This window comes from Somniosus microcephalus, chromosome 34 (genome assembly GCF_052327205.1).
Source record: "Somniosus microcephalus isolate GS21.2 chromosome 34, FLI_Smic_1.0, whole genome shotgun sequence".
Taxonomy (NCBI): domain Eukaryota; kingdom Metazoa; phylum Chordata; class Chondrichthyes; order Squaliformes; family Somniosidae; genus Somniosus; species Somniosus microcephalus.
The window spans coordinates 17,621,850-17,648,337 of NC_141020.1; the positions used below are offsets into that span (position 1 = coordinate 17,621,850).

The 26,488-nt window shown below is 52.1% G+C and overlaps 1 protein-coding gene across 1 annotated transcript; it reads left to right on the plus strand.

Moving 5' to 3' along the window:
• Positions 1 to 463: 463 nt before the first annotated feature.
• On the plus strand, positions 464 to 25,608 carry ech1 (enoyl CoA hydratase 1, peroxisomal). The gene is made up of 9 exons (XM_085973518.1): positions 464 to 636; positions 7,466 to 7,554; positions 9,176 to 9,300; positions 13,426 to 13,474; positions 15,939 to 16,003; positions 17,855 to 17,925; positions 22,465 to 22,536; positions 24,497 to 24,647; positions 25,243 to 25,608. Exons 1-9 carry the CDS (start codon positions 500 to 502, stop codon positions 25,345 to 25,347), a joined length of 864 nt encoding a protein of 287 aa, XP_085829644.1. The 5' UTR covers positions 464 to 499; the 3' UTR covers positions 25,348 to 25,608.
• Positions 25,609 to 26,488: the final 880 nt, after the last annotated feature.

Below are 26,488 nucleotides of genomic sequence, written 5' to 3' on the forward strand. Positions count from 1 at the left end.
CCCTAGGACACCCTCCCCCCCCCCCCCCACCCGACTGCCCCAGGACCCCCCCCCCCCCCCCCCCCCCCCCACCCGTCTGCCCCTGGACCCCCCCCCCCACCCGTTTGCCCCTGGACCCCCCCCCCACCCGTCTGCCCCTGGACCCCCCCCCCCACCCGTCTGCCCCTGGACCCCCCCCCACCCGTCTGTCCCAGGACCCCCCCCCTGCCCCCAGCCATCTGTCCCAGGATCTCCTCCCCCCACCCGTCTGCCCCTGCACCCCACCCCCCACCCGTCTGCCCCAGCATTCCCTGTTCTCTGGTCTCCAGCTGCCCCAGGGCCCTGCCTTCAGGCTGGGGCCATTCCACACAGCAAGTTGTGCAGAAACGTATATGGGGGAAAGGGTTCGCACCTTTTACTGTGACCGAGGATTTGAGTTTCTGTTCAAGTCTCATTCGAGTCTGTCCTTTAACTTGTAGGTCGAGGTTTGCGCCAATCTTTGCAAATCGGGGTGCGGACGATGTCTGCGGAGACGCGGAACATGGCGCCCTCGTACGACTTTGAGACTCTGCGCGTCTCGCAGGCGAGAGACAGCGTGCTGCACGTGGAACTGAACAGACCCGAGAAGAGGAACGCGATGAACAAAACCCTGTGGAGGTCACTTTAAATCTCCCGATCGGTGTTTAAGAAATGAGTAACACTGCTTACCCGCTGTTTGAAGGGACCTCCCGGTGTGACACTGAGCTGTACGGACCCGAAGGCCGTAACATCGATCCTCGGCCTGTGCCGACTCGCCTGCCCCCATCCTGGGCAGCAGTACGAGTGCGGCTCCCAGCCGAGGGGGGGGAAAGATCGGACTGATTCCTGCCCAAGGCCTATGCCCAGGCATATAAAACTCTCCCACACTAAGCCTCCTGCCCTCCCATGGGGGTGAGGGCTGTGTTGTGATGGTGCCGCCAATTCCTGAAACCTCTGAGTAAGAAATGCCAGAATTCGACAGATTATTGTTCAGACAACAACAACTTGCATTTATACAGCACCTTTAAGGTAGTAAAACATTCCAAGGTGCTTCACACGAGCGTTATGAAACAAAATTTGACACGAGCCACATGAGATATTAGGACAGGTGACTAAAAGCTTGGGCAAAGAGGTTTTAAGGAGCGTCTGGTAGAGGGGCGGAGGGGTTTAGGGAGGGAATTCCAGAGCTCGGGGCCCAGGCAGCTGAAGGCACGGCCGCCAATGGTGGAGCGATGGAAATCGGGGATGCGCAAGGGGCCAGAATTGGTGGAGGGTTTGTAGTGATATGCCTATCAATTAGTCCAATAAAAGGCGACGAGTTAAGAACGTAACTGAAGGTTTTTATTGGCTAAATAACAGAGCCCACCCTCGTGGGTGATCCGATCCAACAGGGAGGAATACTAGCCAGTCAGCTACCTTTATACCTGGGCAGGTAATGGGCGGAGTCGGAGGTGGTCAGCCCAGGTATAACAGTGCGACAAGAGGCGACCTCGTGTAGTGATGTGACAGTGAGAACAGTGAGAACAATATACAGTGATAACTATAACAGTGGTTTACCACATTCACCCCTTGTTTAGATTAGAGTCCGGCGGGGTGAAGTGTATTACCAGCTCTGGTATGTCAGTCTGTCCGGAGGCTTCGTTAGCCTCTCCGATCGTCGCAGCGGCGGTGTTACATTATCCGGTGTTAAAGCTGGTGTCTGCGTAGTCGGCAAAGGCTCGTGGGGTTCCGGCATGCCGTCTACCTCGGCTGGACTCGGGGGGTTGGGAGGGGGGGGTGAGGGTGCGAGGTCTCGTAAGGAGACAGTGTCCTCCCGTCCGTCTGGGTAAGCCACATAGGCGTACTGGGGGTTGGCGTGCAGGAGGTTCACCTTCTCGACCAGGGGGTCCGTTTTATGGGCCCTCACGTGCTTTCGCAGCAAGACGGGTCCCGGAGAGGTCAGCCAGGTTGGTAGGGTGGTTCCCGTAGTCGACTTCCTGGGGAAGACAAACATTCGGGCATGGGGGGGTGGTGTTAATGGCAGTGCAAAGTAGTGACCGGATGGAGTGCAGCGCAATCGGGAGGACCTCTTGCCAGCGTGAGGTTGGGAGGCCCTTAGACTTTAAGGCTAAGAGGGTGGCCTTCCATACCGTCGCGTTCTCTCTTTCCACCTGGCCGTTCCCTCGGGGGTTGTAGCTGGTGGTCCTGCTTGCTGCAATACCCCTCTCCAATAGGAACTGACGGAGTTCCTCGCTCATGAAGGAGGCGCCCCGGTCACTATGTATATAGTTCGGGAACCCGAACAAGGCGAAGAGTTTGTTCAGGCATTTAATGACCGTGTTACTGGTCATGTCTGGGCAGGGGAAGGCAAAGGGGAAACGGGAGTACTCATCAACGATGTTGAGGAAGTACACATTACGGTCGGATGACGGTAGGGGCCCCTTGAAGTCGATGCTCAGACGCTCGAAGGGGCGGGTGGCCTTGATCAGGCTTGCTCTGTCCGGCTTATAGAAGTGCGGTTTGCACTCAGCACAGATCTGGCAGTTCCTGGTCATGGTCCTGACCTCCTCGATGGAGTATGGCAGGTTGCGGGCCTTAATGAAATGGTAGAGTCTGGTGACTCCGGGGTGGCAGAGGTCATTGTGGAGGGTCTGAAGTCTATCACTTTGCGCGCTGGCGCATGTAATGCGTGAAAGAGCATCAGGGGGGTCGTTCAGTTTACCGGGCCGGTACAAGATCTCATAATCATAGGTGGAAAGCTCGATTCTCCACCTCAAGATTTTGTCGTTCTTGATCTTGCCCCTCAGCTTGTTATTAAACATGAAGGCAACCGAGCGTTGGTCGGTGAGGAGGGTAAATCGTTTGCCTGCCAAGTAGTGCCTCCAGCGCCGTACTGCCTCCACAATTGCCTGGGCTTCCTTCTCGACCGACGAGTGTCGGGTCTCGGGGCCCTGTAGGGTCCTTGAGAAGAAGGCTACCGGCCTACCCTCCTGGTTAAGGGTAGCGGCTAGGGCGAAGTCGGATGCATCGCTCTCCACTTGGAAGGGGATTGACTCATCCACTGCGTGCATTGTGGCCTTGGCTATGTCTCCCTTAATGAGGGAGAAGGCCGCGCACGCCTCTTCCGTGAGGGGGAAGGATGTGGTTTTCAGGAGGGGTCTGGCTTTGTCCGCATAATTGGGTACCCATTGGGCATAGTAGGCGAAAAGCCCCAGGGTTCTCCTAAGTGCTTTTGGACAGTGGGGGAGGGGTAGCTCCATGAGGGGGCGCATTCTTTCGGGGTCGGGGCCGATGACTCCGTTCTCTACTACACAGCCAAGGATGGCAAGGCGCGCTGTGTTAAACACGCATTTCTCCTTATTGTAGGTGAGGTTCAGCCGTTGGGCCGTACGGAGGAATTTCTCCAGATTCACGTCGTGGTCCTGCCGGTCGCGGCCGCAGATGGTGACGTTATCTAGGTAGGGGAATGTGGCCTGCAGTCCGTTCTGGTCAACCATCCGGTCCATCTCCCTTTGGAAGACCGAGACCCCGTTGGTGACACCGAAGGGGACCCTAAGGAAGTGGTATAGGCGCCCATTCGCCTCGAAGGCGGTGTACTGGCGGTCCTCGGGGTGGATAGGGAGTTGGTGGTAGGCCGACTTAAGGTCGATGGTCGAGAATACGCGGTATTGTGCAATCTGATTGACCATGTCAGATATGCGGGGAAGGGGGTATGCGTCCAGCTGGGTGTATCTGTTTATGGTCTGGCTGTAGTCGATGACCAGGCGATTTTTATCGCCGGTCTTAACGACCACGACCTGGGCACGCCAGGGGCTGTTGCTCCCCTCGATGATGCCCTCCTTCAGGAGACGCTGCACCTCAGAGCTAATGAAAGCTCTGTCCCCAGCGCTGTACCGCCTGCTCTTGGTAGCGACGGGTTTGCAGTCGGGGGTGAGGTTAGCGAACAGGGAAGGTGGCGGCACCTTGAGGGTGGATAGGCTGCAGGTGTTACGCGGTGGGCGGTTTAACCTTCGCTGGTTGTCGACTGTGAGTGGGGGGAGGGGTCCACCGTATGCTAGGGTTACACTTTGGAGGTGGGATTGGAAGTCCAGCCCTAGTAGGACGGCAGCGCAGAGCTGGGGGAGGACGAGGAGTTTAAAGTTTTTATACTCTGTACCCTTAACCGACAAGGTCACAGCACAGTAGCCGCTAATGTCCGTGGCGTGGGACCTCGATGCCATCGAGATTCGGTTGCGCGTTGGCAGGACAGGGAGGGAGTAGTGGCTCACCGTGTCTGGGTGGATGAAGCTCTCCGTGCTTCCGCTGTCGAACAGGCAGGTCGTGGCGTGGCCGTTTACTTTGATGTCCATCATCGACTTGGACAGGTGGTGTGGGCGGGCTTGATCCAGAGTGACGGAGGCTAGCGTGTAGGTAAGCGAGTCGTTGTCGTCTGCGGGCGAGGCGGTCGTCGGGTCCGGGGGCCCGGTGGCAGTCGGGCGTGGTGTGTAAAATGGCGTCTCCCACGAGGTAGGACAAAATGGCGGAGAAGATGGCTGCCCCCATAACTCACATGAGGCACTATTGGGGTCGGTTGCCTTGATCAAAGATGGCCGCCCCCATGACTCACGTGTGGGGATACTGGCCTCAGTTGCCGTGAAAGAAGATGGCCGCCCCCACAGTTCGCATGAGGCACTGCTGGCCTCTGAAGATCCGCTCCTGCAGGCCTTAGAGAAGTGGCCTTTCTTCCTGCAGGTTGTGCAGGTAGAGTTCCTGGCTGGGCAGCGCGACCTCGGGTGCTTCTCCTGGCCGCAAAAGAAGCAGCCGGCGGCCCGATCGCGGGTGCCCGATGTCGGAGCCGGTACCGGGGGTGGCGGGCCCGGTCGGGTCCGGGACGCCGACGCTGAGGTAGGTCCCGGGGGCGGCGCTGCGAAGGGTATTGCGGTAGGGGTCGGGCCCGAGTCCCAGGGTCGCGAGCAGTACCTGGAAAACGCCTCCTGGTCCTGATGGGCCACCTCCAGGGAGAGAGCGAGGGCTTCAGCTTTGTCCAGGTCGAGGTCTTTAGCTTCAAGCAGTCTTTGCCGTGAGTAGTCGGACCGTAGGCCTTTCACAAAGGCATCGCGGATATTATCTTCCGTATTTTCAACAGCCGTCACCGCTTTAAAGTCACAGTTCCTGCCGAGTGCTCTTAGCGCCCGTAAAAATTCAGCTACAGACTCTCCTGGCTGTTGCGGGCGGGATCTTAGGAGGTGCCTGGTGTACATGTAATTTACCGGGCTGCGGTACTGCTGTTTCAGTAGGTTGATAGCGGCCTCGTACGTAGTCGTGTCCTGTATGAGTGCGTATACTCTCGGGCTCGCTTGGGCGTTCAGAAGTCTTAGTTTGGATCTCTGCGGGGCGCCGGATTCTTCCAGGTAGGATTCGAAGCAGTCCAGCCAGTGTTTGAAGTTGAGGGCTGCGTTTGGTGCCTGTGGGTTTAGATCCAGGTATGGTGGTTTCAAGGCTTGCAGCCAAGCCGGCTGGTGTGGCCCGTTGTCTGGAGGCTGCTGTTGCTGTGCTGCTGGGTGAGCTCCTTGCTGTTGCTGTTCATTATCAGACATCTTTAAAATTTAGCCAATAAAATTGATATGCCTATCAATTAGTCCAATAAAAGGCGACGAGTTAAGAACGTAACTGAAGGTTTTTATTGGCTAAATAACAGAGCCCACCCTCGTGGGTGATCCGATCCAACAGGGAGGAATACTAGCCAGTCAGCTACCTTTATACCTGGGCAGGTAATGGGCGGAGTCGGAGGTGGTCAGCCCAGGTATAACAGTGCGACAAGAGGCGACCTCGTGTAGTGATGTGACAGTGAGAACAGTGAGAACAATATACAGTGATAACTATAACAGTGGTTTACCACATGTAGGGGCTGGAGGAGGTTACAGATGTAAGGTGGGGCAAGGCCATGGAGGGATTTGAAAACGAGGATGAAAAATGTTAATTCGAGGCGTTGCCGGACCGGGAGCCAATGTAGGTCAGCGAGCACAGGGGTGATGGGTGAACGGGACTTGGTGTGAGTTAGGACCCGGGTCAGCGAGCACAGGGGGTGATGGGTGAACGGGACTTGGTGCGAGTTAGGACCCGGGTCAACGAGCACAGGGGGTGATGGGTGAACGGGACTTGGTGCGAGTTAGGACACGGGGCAGCGAGCACAGGGGTGATGGGTGAACGGGACTTGGTGTGAGTTAGGACCCGGGCAGCTGAATTTTGGATGAGCTCAAGTGTATGGAGGGTGCAAGGCCCGCCTGGAGAGCGTTGGAAGTCTGGAGGTAACAAATGCACGGCTGAGAATCAGAATAGGGAGCCCTGGCTGTATATCCCCTCCCTGGGAAACTCGAGCCAATTGTAGCAGCCCACAGATCAGTTTGCTCCTAGTTATTTACTGGAAGATACATGGGATGCTCCTCATGATCTAATCCCCCTTCTCCGGAGCTGGAGAATAACATATTGCCAGACCAGTGCATGCAGGCTAAACTAGTGGGTCAGATTTATTTACAGGCGAAATAATATACAGAAGGAAAAAGGCACAACAAGAGTATGATTAAAAACCTGCACAATATATGAACTTATCTGACTGCTCAACAAAACGGGAAGTGCCAAGAGTCTGAAATCCCTGCTGTTCGCTTCCGTTTGTTCCCAGTGACCATCTCTCTGATGGTACGGTACATGGAAGTGATTCCTCACGATCCATATTGACACGCATTAGCAGTGAGTCCAAGGGGGAAGCGATGGCTCAGGGAAGGTTATTAGAGCCTTTTCCTTTGATAATCCTTCTCAATTTTCAGCCAATTAAAATAATTATTTTAACTCTTAGTTGGGCAAGGTGTGAACTTGGAGCATTTAATAGTTTGTTTTTTGACACCTGACATTGAAAACCTAACTCTGCCTGTGTGGCATGAAATGGAGAGAGTAAATAACATACCCTGTCCTACAAAGTACCTATAACTTGGCATCAAAGTCCTGTTGGGCTTTAGACCATACACACTGTCTCCAGTGCATCACAACATTCCCGGAACTGCTTGACGTTCACATTGAGGGTATGGTTATGGTTAAAAGGAGATATATTATTCATAAAATTAAACTTGATCTTCGTCACACGCCCCCATCTGCATCTACCCACTGAACACCAGGGAGACAGACCATAATATATAAAAAGTTCTGAAAATAGCTTGCACTTCCTGTAAATGTCACACTTTCTTGCAGTCACACTTTAACCGTCGCACTTTAACCTCTGACTCAACATCAAGGGAGGTTTGCTACGGGTTTGTAACCTATTTGTCGATTGATAAACTCTTCTATTGTATTCACTCGCTGTGACTCCACCCCCCCCCCCCCCCCGCCCCGTGACTTTCCCCAGTGTAGGATCTCAGGAGATTCACTGTCTTGCATATGATGTTTAAATCACTTGGCGCCCCTGGTGGGTTCGGGTTGCGTTCAGTACAACAGTAACGACGCTGTCTTTCTCCAACAGAGAGATGGTGGAGTGCTTTCACAGAATAGCCCAGGATGCCGACTGTAGAGCTGTTGTTATATCAGGAGCTGGGAAAATGTTTACTGCAGGTAAATGTGGCTTCAAAAGCTGCAGAAAGCACATAGAACCGGTAAGGGTTGCGTATGTATGAAAAGTCATGCTTATTATTGGTAGTGTCACATCACACACCTTAACTATGGTAATAAAGCCCCCAGTTTGAGTAGGGAGGGGGGTTTGAGAAGCAAAGTGCTCCTGGCCACAGTGGATAAACACCAACACGGATTGGATGGGCCGAATGGGCTGTCTCCGTGTTGTAATCACTTGTCAGCCCGTGGCTCAGTGGGCAGCGCTCTCGCCTCTGAGTCAGAAGGTTGTGGCTTCGAGTCCCCACTCCAGAGACTGGAGCACAAAAATCCAGGCTGACACTCCCAGTGCAGTGCTGAGGGAGTGCTGCACTGTCGGAGGTGCCGTCTTTCAGATGAGACGTTAAACCGAGGCCCCCCCGTCTGCCCCCTCAGGTGGACGTAAAAGATCCCACGGCACTATTTCAAAGAAGAACAGGGGAGCTTTCCCCGGTGTCCTGGGGCCAATATTTATCCCTCGCTCAACACCTAAAACAGATGAGCTGGTCATCATCACATTGCTGTTTGTGGGAGCTTGCTGTGCGCAAATTGGCTGCCGCGTTTCCTTCGTTACAACAGTGACTCCACTTCAAAAAGTACTTCATTGGCTGTAAAGAGCTTTGGGATGTCCTGAGGTCGTGAAAGGCGCTATAGGAATGCAAGCCTTTTTTTTTTTCCTTTAATTTCTCTGTAATTCTTTGTCTAATTCAGTTACCTTGAGCGCCCTGCTAATCTGTGATGCAGAATACGGTTTCGTTCATTGATGTGATTTTGTTCACGTGTTATGACCGGAGCTTTTAAAGACTCAAACCCGTAAAGACCTGTCCCCTCCACACCTCAATAAGGGGTTTAGGTTTTGTGTAGCTGCAAGTGTGGTGTGGGGCCCGCAGATTCGCTTTACGAGTCCGGATTCCATAGCTACTCACAGCTCAGTATTGTGCATTGTGTACACATTGAGGGAACGGTAGCACAGTGGTTGTTACTGGACTAGTAATCCAGAAATCTGGACTAAAGATCTGGAGACGTGAGTTCAGATCCCACCACGGCAGCCGGGGCAATTTAAATTCAGTTAATTAAATAAATCTGGAATAAAAAGCTAGCATCAGTAATGGTGACCATGAAACGATCAGATTGTCGTAAAAACCCATCTCCTTTAGGGAAGGAAATCTGCCGTCCTTAACCAGTCTGGCCTATGTGTGACTCCAAACCCATTGTTGCAATGTGGGAAATGCGGCATCCAATTTGCGCACAGCAAGCTCCCACAAACAGCAATGAAATAAACCTGTTTTAGTGATGTTGGTTGAGGGATAAATATTGGCTAGAACACCAGGGAGAACTCCCCTGCTCTTCTTCGAAATAGTGCCACGGGATCTTTTCCGTCCACCCGAGAGAGCAGACGGGGCCTCGGTTTAACGTCACATCTGAAAGACGGCACCTCCAATAGTGCAGCACTCCCTCAGCACTGTGCTGGGAGAGAAGTGGTGGAGGGAACTGCGGGTTGGGCTGTGAAGGCCTTAAAATGTGGTTGAAACAAGGAGATGACTGGTTAATATCTTGCAGCATCAGTAATTGTGGTGATGTTGTGCAGGGATTGACCTGATGGACATGGCTGAGGACGTATTGCAGCCCAAAGGAGATGATACAGCCAGAAGGGCCTGGCACATGCGCAACACGATCCTCCAATATCAGGAGAGCTTCAGTGTGATGGAAAAGGTAGGAACTGCGACTGTCATTAAACAAGGATCCTTCCTGATTTACACTCCCTGACGGTGAGTCACGGTTCACACTCTCTGACGGTGAGTCACGGTTCACACTCTCTGACAGTGAGTCACGGTTCACACTCTCTGACAGTGAGTCACGGTTCACACTCTGACAGTGAGTCACGGTTCACACTCTCTGACGGTGAGTCACGGTTCACACTCTCTGACAGTGAGTCACGGTTCACACTCTCTGACGGTGAGTCACGGTTCACACTCTCTGACAGTGAGTCACGGTTCACACTCTCTGACGGTGAGTCACGGTTCACACTCTCTGACGGTGAGTCACGGTTCACACTCCCTGACGGTGAGTCACGGTTCACACTCTCTGACGGTGAGTCACGGTTCACACTCTCTGACAGTGAGTCACGGTTCACACTCTCTGACGGTGAGTCACGGTTCACACTCCCTGACAGTGAGTCACGGTTCACACTCTCTGACAGTGAGTCACGGTTCACACTCTCTGACGGTGAGTCACGGTTCACACTCTCTGACAGTGAGTCACGGTTCACACTCTCTGACAGTGAGTCACGGTTCACACTCTCTGACAGTGAGTCACGGTTCACACTCTCTGACAGTGAGTCACGGTTCACACTCTGACGGTGAGTCACGGTTCACACTCTCTGACGGTGAGTCACGGTTCACACTCTCTGACAGTGAGTCACGGTTCACACTCTCTGACGGTGAGTCACGGTTCACACTCTCTGACGGTGAGTCACGGTTCACACTCTCTGACGGTGAGTCACGGTTCACACTCTGACAGTGAGTCACGGTTCACACTCTGACAGTGAGTCACGGTTCACACTCTCTGACAGTGAGTCACGGTTCACACTCTCTGACGGTGAGTCACGGTTCACACTCTCTGACGGTGAGTCACGGTTCACACTCTCTGACAGTGAGTCACGGTTCACACTCTCTGACAGTGAGTCATGGTTCACACTCTCTGACAGTGAGTCACGGTTCACACTCTCTGACAGTGAGTCACGGTTCACACTCTCTGACAGTGAGTCACGGTTCACACTCTCTGACAGTGAGTCACGGTTCACACTCTGACAGTGAGTCACGGTTCACACTCTCTGACAGTGAGTCACGGTTCACACTCTCTGACAGTGAGTCACGGTTCACACTCTCTGACAGTGAGTCACGGTTCACACTCTCTGACAGTGAGTCACGGTTCACACTCTGACAGTGAGTCACGGTTCACACTCTCTGACGGTGAGTCACGGTTCACACTCTCTGACGGTGAGTCACGGTTCACACTCTCTGACGGTGAGTCACGGTTCACACTCCCTGACAGTGAGTCACGGTTCACACTCCCTGACGGTGAGTCACGGTTCACACTCTCTGACGGTGAGTCACGGTTCACAATCTCTGACGGTGAGTCACGGTTCACACTCTGACGGTGAGTCACGGTTCACACTCTCTGACAGTGAGTCACGGTTCACACTCCCTGACGGTGAGTCACGGTTCACACTCTCTGATGGTGAGTCACGGTTCACACTCTCTGACGGTGAGTCACGGTTCACACTCTCTGACGGTGAGTCACGGTTCACACTCTCTGATGGTGAGTCACGGTTCACACTCTCTGACGGTGAGTCACGGTTCACACTCTCTGACGGTGAGTCACGGTTCACACTCTCTGACGGTGAGTCACGGTTCACACTCTCTGACGGTGAGTCACGGTTCACACTCTCTGACGGTGAGTCACGGTTCACACTCTCTGACAGTGAGTCACGGTTCACACTCTCTGACAGTGAGTCACGGTTCACACTCTCTGACGGTGAGTCACGGTTCACACTCTCTGACAGTGAGTCACGGTTCACACTCTCTGACGGTGAGTCACGGTTCACACTCTCTGACAGTGAGTCACGGTTCACACTCCCTGACGGTGAGTCACGGTTCACACTCTCTGACAGTGAGTCACGGTTCACACTCTGACAGTGAGTCACGGTGCAGCAATGGTAATTGGGCGCATGAAATCCAAACACAACATTGGCATGATTAGTGAAATTAGCGTTGCCTTTGTGAAAACTCCACAAGTCGACAATAGTTTGTTGGATATCATGAGCTGCACGAGCTATAATGAGCCAGTGTGCGTCTCACCCGCGCACACTCAGACACCCGCACCCACGGACACGCGCATGCACACACCCTTCTTCCCCACACTGCCCCCCGCCCCGCACCCCCCCCCCCCCCAGAAAGGGTAATGTGAAATGAAATCTCTTGCTCCGATATCTACGCGATGTTCCTGCTCAAAGAACAACTCATTGACTAACGGTGCAACTGACGCTGGGTATCTCAGTGATGTGCGAGTGAGGTAGTGTCGTCGTCACGATCCTGCACTAGCAACCCAGAGCTTGTACGATCAAATTCCACCGGGCCGAGTCATGAAACTGAATGGTTCACTAATGTCCTCCGGGGAAGGAAACCCGATGCCTCTGGCCTAGATGTGACTCCAGTCCCATGTCATGTGCCTTACGCTAAAAGCCCAGCAAACCACTCGGTTATAAATAGCTGTCACCAGGCCCCCCCAAAAAATTGCCAAACTGCCTGTGCAGCTCAATGGCCCGGAACTTCGGGTCTCCACGGGTGAGTACGCAAGGGGTACTCACCCGTAGGCCCAACGAAAGTGCCGGTTTCCTGCATGCACTGCGAATGCGCGGGAAACCGGCACTTCCGTTCCCCTGAACGAAGGGGTTCAGAGGTGGAACGCGTGCGCATGAGAGGCAGCGCGTGCGCATCGAACTTACGTCTTTTTTGCAGGTTTCTCCGGGAGGGTAAGTCTCCAGGAGTTACACTTTTAAAAAGCAGTCGCAAGGCCTGCTTTTTACAAGGTAAGTGGTGAATTAATTAAAATTAAAACATTTTTTCCACAGGTTTATTATTTTTAAATACTTTAAAGAAAGGTAAGTTTATTTTTAGCCCCGTTAGAAAATAAAATTATTTTTTTCAAAAATTTAAATTATTGTTATTTCATGTAATTTATAGTTTGTTTAAAAAATGTGATGTTTTTTTAAAATTTATTTGAAGATTTAGTGATGTTTTGGGGCTTATAGTATTTATAGGTTTGACAGCTCTTCCTGTCAAACTTATGAATGAAGCATTCCCTGCTACCATTGGCTCTCCATGGCCCACGTGATCCCAGGGGACGCTTCGAACTAACTGCGCCCCTGGGATACGCAAGCACTGCGCGTCGGCAGTTGGAGCAGGCCCAGGATCGGAATCCCACGCGGGCCCACAGCTCAACGGCCGGCGCGCTAGGTAAGTGCAGGTCGGGGGCTTGCACCCGCGGGAAGCCCCCGACCCGAATCTCTGGGCCAATGTTACGTTATCGGAATGATGTATTTCTAACTCTCTCCTGTTATCAGATCACTTTGCGTTCCTATTTTATTTCCCCTGCCCTTGCAGCATGCCCGGCCTGAGAGCACTGACTGGGGACACGCTCCCTGGTCAGTGCCGGTCAGCACTGTGCCAGTGACCAGCCGCAGTTGTACTCTGGCCACCGGAGGCAAGTCCAACCTACTCTCCGAAACACAGGAGAATTCTGGCTTGCCTGCTAGAAACTCCAGCCGGCGGCCCCTTTCACCGATGTATAAATGTCTGCACATTCAGTGCCAGCTGAGTGTAGTTTCAGTTTGTGCTCTTCGAAGTCAGCCGTGGCTCAGTGGGCAGCACCCTGGCCTCTGAGCCAGAAGGTTGTGGGTTCAAGTCCCACTCCAGAGACTTGAGCACAGACGGGCGCACCGCACTGTCAGAGGTGCCGTCTTTCGGACGAGACGTTAAACCGAGGCCCCGTCTGCTCTCTCGGGTGGACATAAAAGATCCCACGGCCACTATTTCGAAGGAGAGCAGGGGGCGTTCTCCCCGGTGTCCTGGTCAATATTTATCCCTCAACCAACATCGCTAAAAAAACAGATTATCTGGTCGTTGATGTTTGCGGGAGCTTGCTGTGCGCAAATTGATTGCCGCGTTTCCGACATTACAACTTCAAAAAAGTACTTCATTGGCTGTAAAGTGCTTTGGGTGGTTGTGAAAGGCGCTATAGAAATGTCAGTCTTTTGTTTTTCTCTCTCTGTTTCAGTGCCCTAAGCCAGTTATTGCGGCAGTTCACAGCGCTTGCATCGGAGGAGGTGAGTGCTCGATTCATTGTAATAATCCTGTAAGTAATGATCCATTCCACATGGGGTAAAATTCCTATCGCATGACCTTGTGTGTTTCCATGCCGACATGTAAAATACGCAGCTTTTTTTATGGGGGAGTAAGTGGGCATCTTCTATGCGTGGAAACCTCTCGCCAGCACTGCCCGGGGTTACTGCAGACTATTCCCTGGCTCAGGTATCAGATCACCAAGGCTGCTGCTCCTGTCTCCAGCGGTATCATATTTTTATTTTCATTCTCGGCATGTGGCCGTCGCGGGCAAGGCCGGCATTTATTGCCCCTCACTTGTTGCCCCCTTGAGAAGGTGGCGGTGGCCCTTCTTCGCAAGCCGCTGCAGTCCGTGTGGCGAAGGCACAAATACAGCCGTGGCTCAGTGGGTGGCACTCTCTCGTCTCCGAGTCAGAAGGTTGTGGGTTCAAGTCCCACTTCAGCGACTTGAGCACAAAATCTAAGCTGACACTCCCAGTGCGGTATTGAGGGAGCGCTGCACTGTCGGAGGTGCCGTCTTTCGGATGAGACGTTAAACCGAGGCCCCCGTCTGCTCTCTCCGGTGGACGTAAAAGACCCCATGGCACCATTTTGGAGAAGAGCGAGAGAGTTCTCTCCAGTATTTATCCTTCAACCAACATCACTAAAATGGATGATCTGGTCATTATCACATTGCTCTTTGTGGGAGCTTGCTGTGCGCAAATTGTCTGCCGCTTTTCCTGCATTACAACAGGGCCTGCACTTCAACAAGTTCTTCATTGGCTGTATAGACATTTGGGACGCCCTGAGGTCGTGAAAGGCGCTGTATAAATCAGGGAGTGTGACTTTGAGGTGAACTTGGAGGTGATGGTGTTCCCATACACCTGCTGCCTTGTCCTGCCAGGTGGTGGAGGACGTGGGTTTGGAAGGTGCTGTCGAAGAAGCATCTCCCTTCGAGCCGCCCGTTCCTCCCTCCCTCCCCCACCCTCACTGGAGGATAGTCAAGCCAAGTAACAGCTCAGTCACATTGAATACTGTCATTGTGCATGCCTCTGGGCCAGAGTCTTGTGACCTGAGCAAGCGTAACAGAAGAGCTACTATATTTCTGAGAGTAAGGTAATGCACAGGGGTCAGTCTGCACTTGCTCACCTACCTGGAACACACTGTGCCGCGAGTTCAGAAGGAGATCGGTGGATCTCCGGTGAACATTTGGGATAACAATGTCCCCTTGGGCTATAACAGGAACAGAAGAAAGACAGACTATCATTTATATAGCGCCGGCAAGGCCGGCATTTATTGCCCATCCCTAGTTCACAACCTCAGGGTGTCCCAGACCACTTTACAGCCAATTAATACTACTTTGAAGTGTGGTCACTGTTGTAATGTAGGAAACGCAGCAGCCAATTTGTGCACAGCAAGATCCCACTGTGAAAATGGCCAGATAATCTGTTTAAGTGATGTTGATTGAGGGATAAATATCGGCCAGGACACCGGGGAGAACTCCCCTGCTCTTCTTCGAAATAGTGCCGCGGGATCTTTTTACATCCACCTGAGCGGGCAGGCGGGGGCCTCGGTTAAACGCCTCATCCCAAAGACGGCACCTCCGACAGTGCAGCACTCCCTCAGCACTGCACTGGAGTGTCGGCCTGGATTTTTGCGGCCAGGCCTCTGGAGCAGAAACCACATCTCTCAGCTTTCGGTTTTGGCCACCTGCCATTTTAGATGGACCAGGGGGTGGGGGGTGGGAGGGGGGCAAGGAGGAGGTTAGAAAACACGGCAGCTCAGTGATTACACTGAGGAGGCTCGCGAGGCAGTTGCCCGCTTTCCTGCTCCCTCTCTCCCGGTGCTGCCACTGGAGGCAGTGCCGGGTTGTGAAGGGGCACACATATCACCCCAATGTCGATGGAGCATGATCTGGGTTGGAGGGGTCAATTGGTTGTTCTCAGCCTCTCCTGTTTGGCCTATTCTGGATGTGAATTGAAGGAACATTTGCACTAATCCCAAGGAAGCTTGTTGACCCAGTTCGGTGCGTCTCGTGCAGCTCCTCGACTCCCAGCCGTTAGGCCAATGGTTTAAACTGCTCTCTCTAACTCACTTGCCCCGTCTCATGTGTGCTTTGCAGCGGTTTTGTTCTGAGGTACAGAATCTACAGGGGAGGGGGTGTGGGGTGGGGGTGAGAGGAATCTATCTCAGCAGAAAGGGGAATGAAAGATGCTGTGCAGTACTTTGTGGCCAACTTTCCCAGTCTTACTGAGGAGAATAAAGAGCAGAACAGGCAGAAAGTTACACATGAAAAGGCCTGGCTGTGAAAGGCACTGTACCAGACAAATAGCCACCAATCTAATTGTTAACCTCATTCTTCTGCTGAATTGGCACGGGTTTAAGTACCTGCTCGAATCTCCTGCGCACATGGTATTCAGGCGGATAAACCGTGTCTTCAGCGAACTGAAGATGCTCTTTCCTTTGCAGGCGTAGATTTGATTACAGCCTGTGACATACGACTGTGCTCGCAGGACGCCTGGTTCCAGGTGAAGGTGAGTGCTTCCGTTTAGTGAATTCCTTTCTCAGCAGGGTGATTTGTGATGTGGAATCTGGGACAGCGGGCATTTATAGTTACATCACACACAGGGACTGAGAGACGGGGAGCATTTACAGTTACCCCTGTGCTCGCTGACCTACATTAGCTCCCGGTTAAGCAATGCTTTGATTTTAAAATTCTCATCCTTTGTTTTCAAATCCCTCCATGGCCTCGCCCCTCCCTATCTCTGTAATCACCTCCAGCCCTACAACCCTCCACGGTATCTGCGCTTCTCCAGTTCTGGCCTCTTGAGCATCCCTGATTTTAATCACCGCACCATTCAGCTGCCTAGGCCCTAAGTTCTGGAATTCCCTCCCTAAACCTCTCTGCTTTTCTACCTCTCTTTCCTCCTTTAAGATGCTCCTTAAAACCTACCTCTCTGCCCATATGTGGCTTGCTATCAAATTTTGTTTGATTATGCTCCTATGAAGCACCTTGGGACGTTTTACTACGTTAAAGGCGCTATATAACTACAAGTTGTTGTTGTTACACCACACACCGTGACCGAGAGACGGGGGCCTCGGCTTAACCTCTCATCCGAAAGACGGCACCTCCGACAGTGCAGCACTCCCTCAGTGCTGCGTCGGAGTGTCAGCCTCGATTATGTGCTAAAGTCTCTGGAGTGGGACTAGAACCCCATGGCCTCCTGCTTCAGAAGCGAGAGTGCTTCCCATTGAGCCATGGCTGACACCTAACCCGGCAGTAGGCACCTAACCCTGGATAAGGACCATGTGACTCACTCGTGGTCTCCTATTCCAGCAGCTGTCAAGCCTCGGAGTTTCCTCCTCATCTGCCTGGTGGACATCTGCTGATGGAGGACCTTGGGCAGCTTTGTTCGGCCAAGAAACTTGATGTTCGAGTCTCGCGATACCAACATAGGAAAAGAGTGTCAGGCCCATGAATGCTCTCCCTATCCGTTACTCTGAACCGCGCTCCCCGACCACGGGTGGAGACAGAACCCCCAAACCTGTGGTCAGTTTCAGAACAAACTGGGAAATTCTTCCTCGACTCAGAGCATGGTCGCAATAATGCATCACTCAGCAAATTTAACTCCCCATCCTCCCCATACACTCCAATGACCTCCCTCAGGAACTTGTCAAGTCCATTCACAAGGAGTTGTAGCAGGCCCATACTTACCACACCCATCAATAATCTACTTGCCACACCCATCGGTAATCTACTCTAGACTTCACTCGGTATCCGTTTCAAATATTTTATGGAAAATCTACTGTCAGCTGTGGCTCAGTGGATAACATCCTCGCCTCTGAATCCGAAGGTTGTGGGTTCAGGTCCCACTCCGGGAACTTGAGCTGACGCTCGAGTGCAATACTGAGGGAGCGCTGCACTGCCGGAGGTGCCGTCTTTCGGATGAGACGTTAAACCGAGGCCCCCCGTCTGTCCTCTCGGGTGGACGTAAAAGATCCCACGGCCACTATTTCAAAGAAGAGCAGGGGGAGTTCTCCTCGGTGTCCAGGGGCCAATATTTTTCCCTCGGCCAACATCACTAAAGCAGATGATCTGGTCATCATCACATTGCTGTCTGTGGGAGCTTGCTGTGCGCAAATTGGCTGCTGCAGTTTCCTACATTACAGCAGTGACTATACTTCAGAAAGTACTTCATTGGCTGTAAAGCGCTATGGGACGTCCTGAGGTTGCGAAAGGCGCTATATAAATGCAAGTCTTTTGTGTCGATCAGTTTTTGTTACTAACCCCTGCCCCTGCATTTGCTGTGAGCTGTTGTTTAAGATTCAGTTGTCTGCTGAATGGATTGGTACAAGTTTACACATATCCTTTCCATTCTGTCCAGGAAGTGGATATCGGAATGGCAGCGGATGTGGGCACTTTGCAGCGATTGCCCAAGGTTATAGGAAACGCCAGGTAACGTTTTACCATCAGCGAGACCGGCGATAGAAGCACCCTGTGAGGTCCTGTCTCGGCCTCTGTTACTGTGTAGCCGCGCGCCTGCCGATCTTTCAATCGCCCTCCTGTTGCTGACTCCCGCCGAACATCCCTCGCTGTCCGTCCTTCTTTCCTGGTCCCTTGTTTCACTCTCCGCCTCCTTTCGTATCTCACTCATGTCCTGCTGCTATCCTTCTCTGTGCCACTGGCCAGCTCCCCTCTGTGCCGAAAAGACGCAACTGATTTGCTTTGTTTTTTTTATAAACTGAACCATGTTTATTTGCAGGGAAGAATTGCATAGCATTTATAGCACAGAAACAGGCCATTCGGCCCAACTGGTCTATGCCACACGAGCCTCCTCCCACCCCCTCTTCATCTAACCCCATCAGCATATCCTTCTAATCCTTTCTCCCTCGTGTTTATCCAGCTTTCCCTTAAATAGCATCCTTGCTATTCGCCTCAACCACTCCCTGTGGTAGCGAGTTCCACATTCTCACCACTCTCTGGGTAAAGAAGTTTCTCCTGAATCCCCTATTGGATTTAATAGTGACTATCTTATATTTATGGCAGGTGTCAGCTGAGCTCAGTGGGCAGCACCCTCGCCTCTGAGTCAGAAGGTTGTGGGTTCAAGTCCCACTCCAGGGACTTGAGCACAAAAATCTAGGCTGACGCTCCCAGTGCGGTGCTGTGGGAGTGCCACACTGTTGGAGGTGCCGTCTTTCAGATGAGACGTTAAACCGAGGCCCTGTCTGCCCTCTCAGGTGGACGTAAAAGATCCCACGGCACTAATTTGAAGAAGAGCAGGGGGAGTTCTCCCCGGTGTCCTGGCCAATATTTATCCCTCAATCAACATCACTAAAAACAAAACAGATTATCACATTGCTGTTTGTGGGAGCTTGCTGTGTGCAAATTGGCTGCCGCCAACATTACAACAGTGACTAGTCTTCAAAAAAGTACTTCAGTGGCTGTAAAGCGCTTTGGGATGTCCTACGGTTGTGAAAGGCGCTATAGAAATGCAAGTCTTTCTTTATGGCCCCTAGTTTTGGTCTCCCCAACAAGGGCAAAGTTTTCTCCAAGTTTCCCCTCTCAGAAAAATGCCACAAAACAGAGGCAGGGTCCAAACTAACATTCTATAGGCAAAGTAAAGACTGTGCAAAGGGCACCATTCAGAGCCCGCCTGTTAGAGAAACTTTCCTTCCCCAGTTTATAATTTAAAGAATGAGAAGTTACTGAAAGGGATTATTTTTAAAGTAGACCGTTTGCCAAGGGTGACCAACTTTAAATATTTTCCAGAGCCGAGATTCACAGTTCAACCGTCAGAACTCACTTTCATTAAGTACACATTAATCAAATCAAATTCTCCCCATAGCCCTGAAACAATCCCAAACTAATCCCACTGTCCCGCTCTCTCCCCAGAGCCCTGTATCAATCCCCAAACTAATCCCACTGTCCCGCTCTCCCCCCAGAGCCCTGTATCAATCCCCAACCTAATCCCACTGCCCCACTCTCTCCCCATAGCCCTGTATCAATCCCCAAACTAATCCCATTGTCCCGCGCTCTCCCCATAGCCCTGTATCAATCCCCAAACCAATCCCATTGTCCTGCGCTCTCCCCATAGCCCTGTATCAATCCCAACCATTCTCACTGCCCCACTCTCTCCCCATAGCCCTGTATCAATCCCCAAACTAATCCCACTGTCCCGCTCTCTCCCCATAGCCCTGTATCAATCCCAAACTAATTCCACTGTCCTGCTCTCCCCATAGCCCTGTATCAATCCCAAACTAATCCCACTGTCCTGCTCTCTCCCCATAGCCCTGTATCAATCCCCAAACTAATCCCATTGTCCCGTGCTCTCCCCATAGCCCTGTATTAATACCAAACAATCCCACTGCCCCACTCTTGCCCCATAGCCCTGTATCAATCCCAACCAATCCCATTGCCCCACTCTCTCCCCATAGCCCTGTATCAATCCCAACCATTCTCACTGCCCCACTCTCTCCCCATAGCCCTGTATCAATCCCAACCATTCTCACTGCCCCACTCTCTCCCCACAGCCCTGTATCAATCCCAACCATTCTCACTGCCCCACTCTCTCCCCATAGCCCTGTATCAATCCCAAACTAATCCCACTGTCCCGCTCTCTCCCCATAGCCCTGTATCAATCCCAAACTTATCGCACTGTCCTGCTCCTCTATCTTGAAAGTTCTGTGATTTACCCCATCAGTTTTATTTTGTTGGGGGCACTTGCCTCCAACCAGAAGTCTTTCAGGAGCCAATTTCAGAAACACAAGTACTAAACCGTACAGAGAGTGACAAAAAAACTGCCGGTGGCCGGTGAATGACTCAAACATTTCGATGATTTGGCGATGGAAATTTGAGTTCTGATAATTAAACATTAATTATCCGGGGGCGGCGGGGAAGGTGGTGGTGTGGCGGGGCATGACGGGATGGTGGGTGTTGGGGTGGGGGAGCTTTCAATGAGAGCGCCACGATTCTGCCAACTTGGCTTGACACTGGGACTAAAATTGGTCTACGCCAGCAGCACAAATCGGGCTCGTAGCGAACGGGCAGCTCGTTTTACGCCGTGCCCGATTTTATTTTCCATTGAAGTCAAACCGGGCGTGGTGTATAACGGGTTGCCGATTCGCCGCGAGACATAAGAACATAAGAAATAGGAGCAGGAGTAGGCCACACGGCCCCTCGAGCCTGCTCCGTCATTCAAAAAGATCATGGCCGATCTTCGACCTCAACTCCACTTTCACGCCCGATCCCCATATCCCTTGGATCCCTTAAATCCCTCGATCTCTGTCTTGAATATACTCAACGACAGTCTCCACAGCCCTCTGGGGTAGAGAATTCCAAAGATTCACCACCCTCTGAGTGAAAAAATTTCTCCTCATCTCAGTCCTAAATAGTCGATCCCTTATTCTGAGACTGCCCCCTGGTTCTAGACTCCCCAGCCAGGGAAAACATCCTCCCAGCATCTACCCCTTAAGAATTTTATGCATTTCAATGAGATCACCTCTCATTCTTCTAAACTCTAGAGACTATAAGAACCGGCAAAAAAACAATTCCACCCCCTCTGCCTCTGAGGAAACGCCTCACGTGCTTGCGGCAAAACTGACTGGCGAACAAGACTCGGCAAACCTGTTTAATCAGCGTGTCGCTGAGTCTTGGACCAGAGTTATACTCGGGGGTCGTCTGCTGGCTTGGGGAAAGTCAGGATTTTCAACATTGGGTACATTTACTTTTAACCAGCATATTGCAAAATACTGCGGATGCTGGAAATCTGAAATAACAGAAAATGCTGGAAGCACTCAGCAGGCCAGGCAGCATCCGTAGAGAGAGAAACCGAGTTAACGTTTCAGGTCTGGGACCCTTCATCAGAACTGGAAAAAGCTGGAGATGTAACAGATATTAAGCAGGTGCAGAGACCGGGGGGGGGGGGGGGGGTTAGGAGGGGAGGAAGAAATAGAAAGAACATCCTGTAGAAACATAGAAGATAGGAGCAGGAGTAGGCCATTCGGCCCCTCGAGCCTGCTCCGCCATTCAATGAGATCATGGCTGATCATCCAAACCCTAGCACCCGGTCCCTACACCCACAGCCATCCCACCCAAGCCCTATCCCCGTAACCCCACATATTTAATCCCCCCTAACACTAAGGGCCAATTTTTATCATGGCCAATCAACCTAACCCGCACATCTTTGGACTGTGGGAGGAAACCGGAGCACCCGGAGAAAACCCACGCAAACACGGGGAGAATGTGCAAACTCGAGCTTACATTGAGCTTCACCTCATCTTTCGATTGGGCACTTTGCAGCCTGCCGGACTCAACATTGAGTTCAACAATTTCAGATAATTATCCCTGCCCCCATTTTTCATGCAGTATTATTTTTGCCATTCCCATTTGCGCCGCCCGAAGTTTCCCGCTCGCTAACGGCCTTGCCGGCTCCCGCGGGCCGCTCGCACTGACCGCGCGTGCGCCGCCCGCCCGCCCGCAGCGGCCGTCCATCAGCCGCGCGATACGCAGGGGACCTCAGCAACGGCACCGGACCTCAGGCGCTAGGCAGGGGGAGGGGCCGGAGAGAGGGACAGAGGGGTGGGGGGGAGGGAGACAGGGGAGGGAAGGGAGACAGGGGAGGGGAGGGAAGGGAGACAGGGGAGGGGAGGGGAGGGAGACAGGGGAGGGGAGGGAGGGAGACGGGAGGGGAGGGAGACAGGGGAGGGGAGGGAGGGAGAGAGGGGAGGGGAGGGGAGGGAGGGAGAGAGGGGAGGGGAGGGATAGGACAGGGCGAGGACATGACAGGGAGAGGGGGGACACACAGGGGCAGGGAGACCAAACGCCCCAAAATTGCCCTCGCGCCCCAAAATTGCCCTCGCAACGCGGGGCTCCCCAGCTAGTATATATATATATGGGGTGGGGGCGGTGCAGGGACGGAGAAGTGGTGGGGTCATTGGGAATGAAAACTGAGGTAAACTAGGAATGGTTTCACGGTATTCTGTTTGTGTTTTGTAGTCTGATGAGAGAGCTGGTTTATACAGCGAGGAAGATGATGGCAGATGAAGCACTGAGCTGCGGCCTGGTGAGGTAATCCGCCTGGTTTAATGCCGCATCCAGCCCCGTGTGAGCTAAAGTCACTGTGTTTGTGGTTGTGGAGGTGAAGATGTCGGCATGACCTCACTGTTGACCGTGTTGGCCAATCCGCTCCTGGCCGCTACCCGAATCCGCTGACCGACATATCCGTGAGCGTGTTGCTCAATCAGGCACCGGGTGCCCGTTAACCTCCCCTTCACACAAGAGCAGAACAAATGGGAGCAGGAGTAGGCCATGCGGCCCCTCGAGCCTGCTCTGCCGTTCAGTAAGGTCATGGCTTATCTTCAACCTCAACCCCACCTTCCTGCCCGATCTCCATATCCCTCAATTCCCCATGAGTCCAAAAATCTATCGCTCTCTGTCTTGAATAAACTCAACGATTCAGCATCCACAGCCCTCTGGGGTAGAGAATTCCAAAGATTCAACACCCTCTGGGTGAAGAAATTCCTCCTCATCTCAGTCCTCTGGAAGAGGGGCTGAACTAGGTCACACGGAAGCCTATGACTCACATCAGCTCCCAAGAGTTGATGCATCTCACCGTCCGCCGTGGCTCACTGGTGGTTCTCTCGCCTCAAAAAGTCGTGGGTTCAAGTCCCCACTCCAGAGACTTGAGCACAACATCTAGGCTGACACTCCCAGTGCGGTGCTGAGGGAGCGCTGCACTGTCAGAGGTGCCGTCTTTCGGATGAGACGTTAAACCGAGGGCCCCGTCTGCGCTCTCAGGTGGACGCAAAAGATTCCACGGCACCAATTGAAGAAGAGCGGGGGGAGTTCTCCCCGGTGTCATGGCCAATATATACCCCTCAACCGACACCACTGGAACAGATGATCTGGTCATTATCACATTCTTGTTTGTGGGATCTTGCGGTGCGCAAATTGGCTGCCACGTTTCCTACATTACAACAGTGACTACACTTCAAAAGAACTTTATTGGCTGTAAAGCGCTTTGGGACATCCCGAGATCCTGAAAATCACTATAGAAATGCAATTCTATCTATCTATTGGATCTGGTACACGTTCCAGAGCAACCGTGAACATATCACACGGCTCAGTAAGACTGAAGCCAGCATGAACGAGTGTGGGTGTAGCACAGCAGCAAGTCATTACTGGGAGACGCTGATAGTCCTGTTCTCCATCTGCTAGTGAACAGGTTGGTTATCGGACCGTAACGTTCCCTTCCAGTGAGTGCCATCGTTCACTTGTTCTGAAAGTGGCTTCTCCTGCATTGCACTCAGTCTTGGACATTATTTAAAAGTTCTAGGTTCCCCAGTGGCTGCTTGCTCTACCCCTCGTGACGCTGAGCCCCACACCCCGAGTGGATCTCGGGCTTAATCCGTGCTGAGTTATTGCATCTCAGCCGGGGGGCCACAGCTGTCCTCGGCGCCCCCTGGGTTGGGGAGGCAGGACGTCGGCCGGGGTTTCTGCTCCTGCTCGGTGGTCCTTGCCGCTCAGTGCACCTGTGTGGATGTCCGGCGGATTGTGCTCCGCTGTGATGCCACACACGCCCAAATAGCTCATCAGGGCTTGCACATGAAGAATGGCAACTTAGGTATAGAGTATTGGAGGTCTGCCTTCGTGTGTCAAAACCCAACACATTGGGGAGGGCGATGGCAATTGTGTTCAATATCGACCTCTACTGCGATGGAAAGCCCGAGACTTGTGCTGAATTAGCTCGTCTCAGTTAGAATGGCAGTGCACCGTTATGCTTGGCCCCAGTGAACCCAGGAACAGAGAGAGGATTCCCACGACCCATTGACTCCCTCCTGGCAGAGTACCTGCAGGATGCCAGGTGAGGTTGGTGCTAGACTTGACTCCCCCCATGGTTCAATAGACTTATCAACGCACATTGATCCGTGAAGAATGGGTGACGGACAATTGGCGTGACCCGTCGAGCCTTGTCCAGCACGAGGAGGGCTAACATCAACTAGCTTTCTTTCTCTCCTCTTGCCCAAAGCCGAGTCTTCCAAGACAAAGAAGCCGTGTTGGAAGGTGCCTTCGAGGTGGCGTCCGAGATAGCCAGCAAGAGCCCGGTGGCAGTACAAGGGACCAAGTTGAACCTGATCTACTCCCGGGACCACTCTGTTCAGGAGGGCCTGAATTACATTGTGAGTATGAAACACACGGTGAGGTTTGACGTAATAAAACTCACTACACACTTGGTTTGAGTATAAAGCAAGGCTTTAATCAACTTGTTTCAGAACATGGAGGTCTAGTTGTACTTCACTAGTTCCTGTCTTACAAAATGTCCCTGGGCAAGCTGGGGCCAACGCCCGAGTATTTATACTCCTTGGACGGCGCCACCAGCTGGCCGTCCAGCATTATTTCATGAGTAGTTTCTTTATGATAAGCTTTATAACAAGGTTGATGTGGCAGGTCGGTGGGCAGCCTTGCAACAGAACCATCTTGATGCCTCACCCCCCCCTCTTGGCTGGTGTGTGTGTGTGTGTGTATGACATTAAAGATTGCAGTGGCATTTCCACATTGAAGGAATTTTGGATTATACCATGAATTAAGAAACATTGCTCTAATTCTACTTGCTGACCAACATTGCCACCTGAAATCTCTGCCTCAGTTATATAAGTAAATAAATACACCGATGAACCTCGCACACCTCTTTGGCCATTATCCACCCTATGTACTCTCTCAGGATTGTGTTCAATGAGCAGGATTCAACGAGACCGTCCCCTTGTTTCCTTTCAGGCTACATGGAACATGTCGATGCTGCAGTCGGAAGACATTGTAAAGTCAGCTCAGGCCGCGATGGAGAAAAAGTCCCCCAAAGACGTGTCTTACTCCAAACTGTGATGGAAAAAGAGTCTTGGAGTATCTGCTCCATCCTGCACTAATAATCTCACTAATTCTGATGATTTAAAAAAAAAAGAAACATATTCAATATTTGCCTACAAAGGCAATTATGTTTGCCATCGAGATAAATGTTATAGTGGATCATTTTTGTAGCTTTTGATTTTATTTGCCAGCTGCTTGCGGTTTTTGATTTGCAATCCTATCACTGTGATCATGTAAAAGTTGTTCTGTTTACCACAATAAAGGTTAAATCGCTCGTAACATCGGAAGAGTATGAAGTAGGAATGGGAAGTGTGCAGTCCGTCCAGCTTTGTAAATCCATCTACAGTGCCCCAACCAGTATTTATCCCTGAACCAACATCACAAAAACAGACGATCTGGTCATTATTTGATCGCTGTTTGTGGGAGCTTGCTGTGCACAAAAATTGGCTCCCGCGTTTCCTACATTACGACAGTGACCACACTTCAAAAAATTGGCTGTAAAGTGCTTCGGGATGTCCTGAGGATGTGAAAGGCGCTATAGAAATGCAAGCCCTTGCTTTCTATTTTGCAGCCCTCATTCTGACCACTTCCAGCTCTTTAAGCTTCCACTCCCCTGTCCCATTGAACCAAGAATTGGTTGATTTATTTTTACTGCTTTGACTCTTTGTTTCCTGTTCTGGGTGGGACTTTATGAAAGTAGCCCTCTCTTTCATTTCCTGAACATCTGACCAATTTGCCTCCAGGTCGTCTTGCCCAATCCAGCTCAAACATCTGGCAGTAGAAGCACGAGAGACCCTGTAGCTCAGAAACATCTGGCCGTAGACGCACGAGAGACACTGTAGCTCAGAAACATCTGGCAATAGAAGCACGAAGGACCCTGTAGCTCAGAAACATCTGGCAGTAGAAGCACGAGGGACCCTGTAGCTCAGAAACATCTGGCCGTAGACGCACGCGAGACCCTGTAGCTCAGAAACATCTGACAGTAGAAGCACGAAGGACCCTGTAGCTCAGAAACATCTGGCAGTAGACGCACGAGAGACCCTGTAGCTCAGAAACATCTGACAGTAGAAGCACGAGGGGCGTTGCTGCTCATAAACATCTGGGTGAAAGGGCGTTGCAGCTCAAACATCTGGCAGGAGAAGCACGAGGGCCCCTGCGG

Excerpts from the sequence above, each read along its gene's own strand:
- ech1 (XM_085973518.1), top strand. The coding sequence starts at position 500 with ATGTCTGCGGAGACGCGGAACATGGCGCCCTCGTACGACTTTGAGACT. Across the intron at positions 16,004-17,854 it reads ACGCCTGGTTCCAGGTGAAG|GAAGTGGATATCGGAATGGC; the intron begins GTGAGTGCTTCC and ends CATTCTGTCCAG. Across the intron at positions 24,648-25,242 it reads AGGAGGGCCTGAATTACATT|GCTACATGGAACATGTCGAT; the intron begins GTGAGTATGAAA and ends GTTTCCTTTCAG.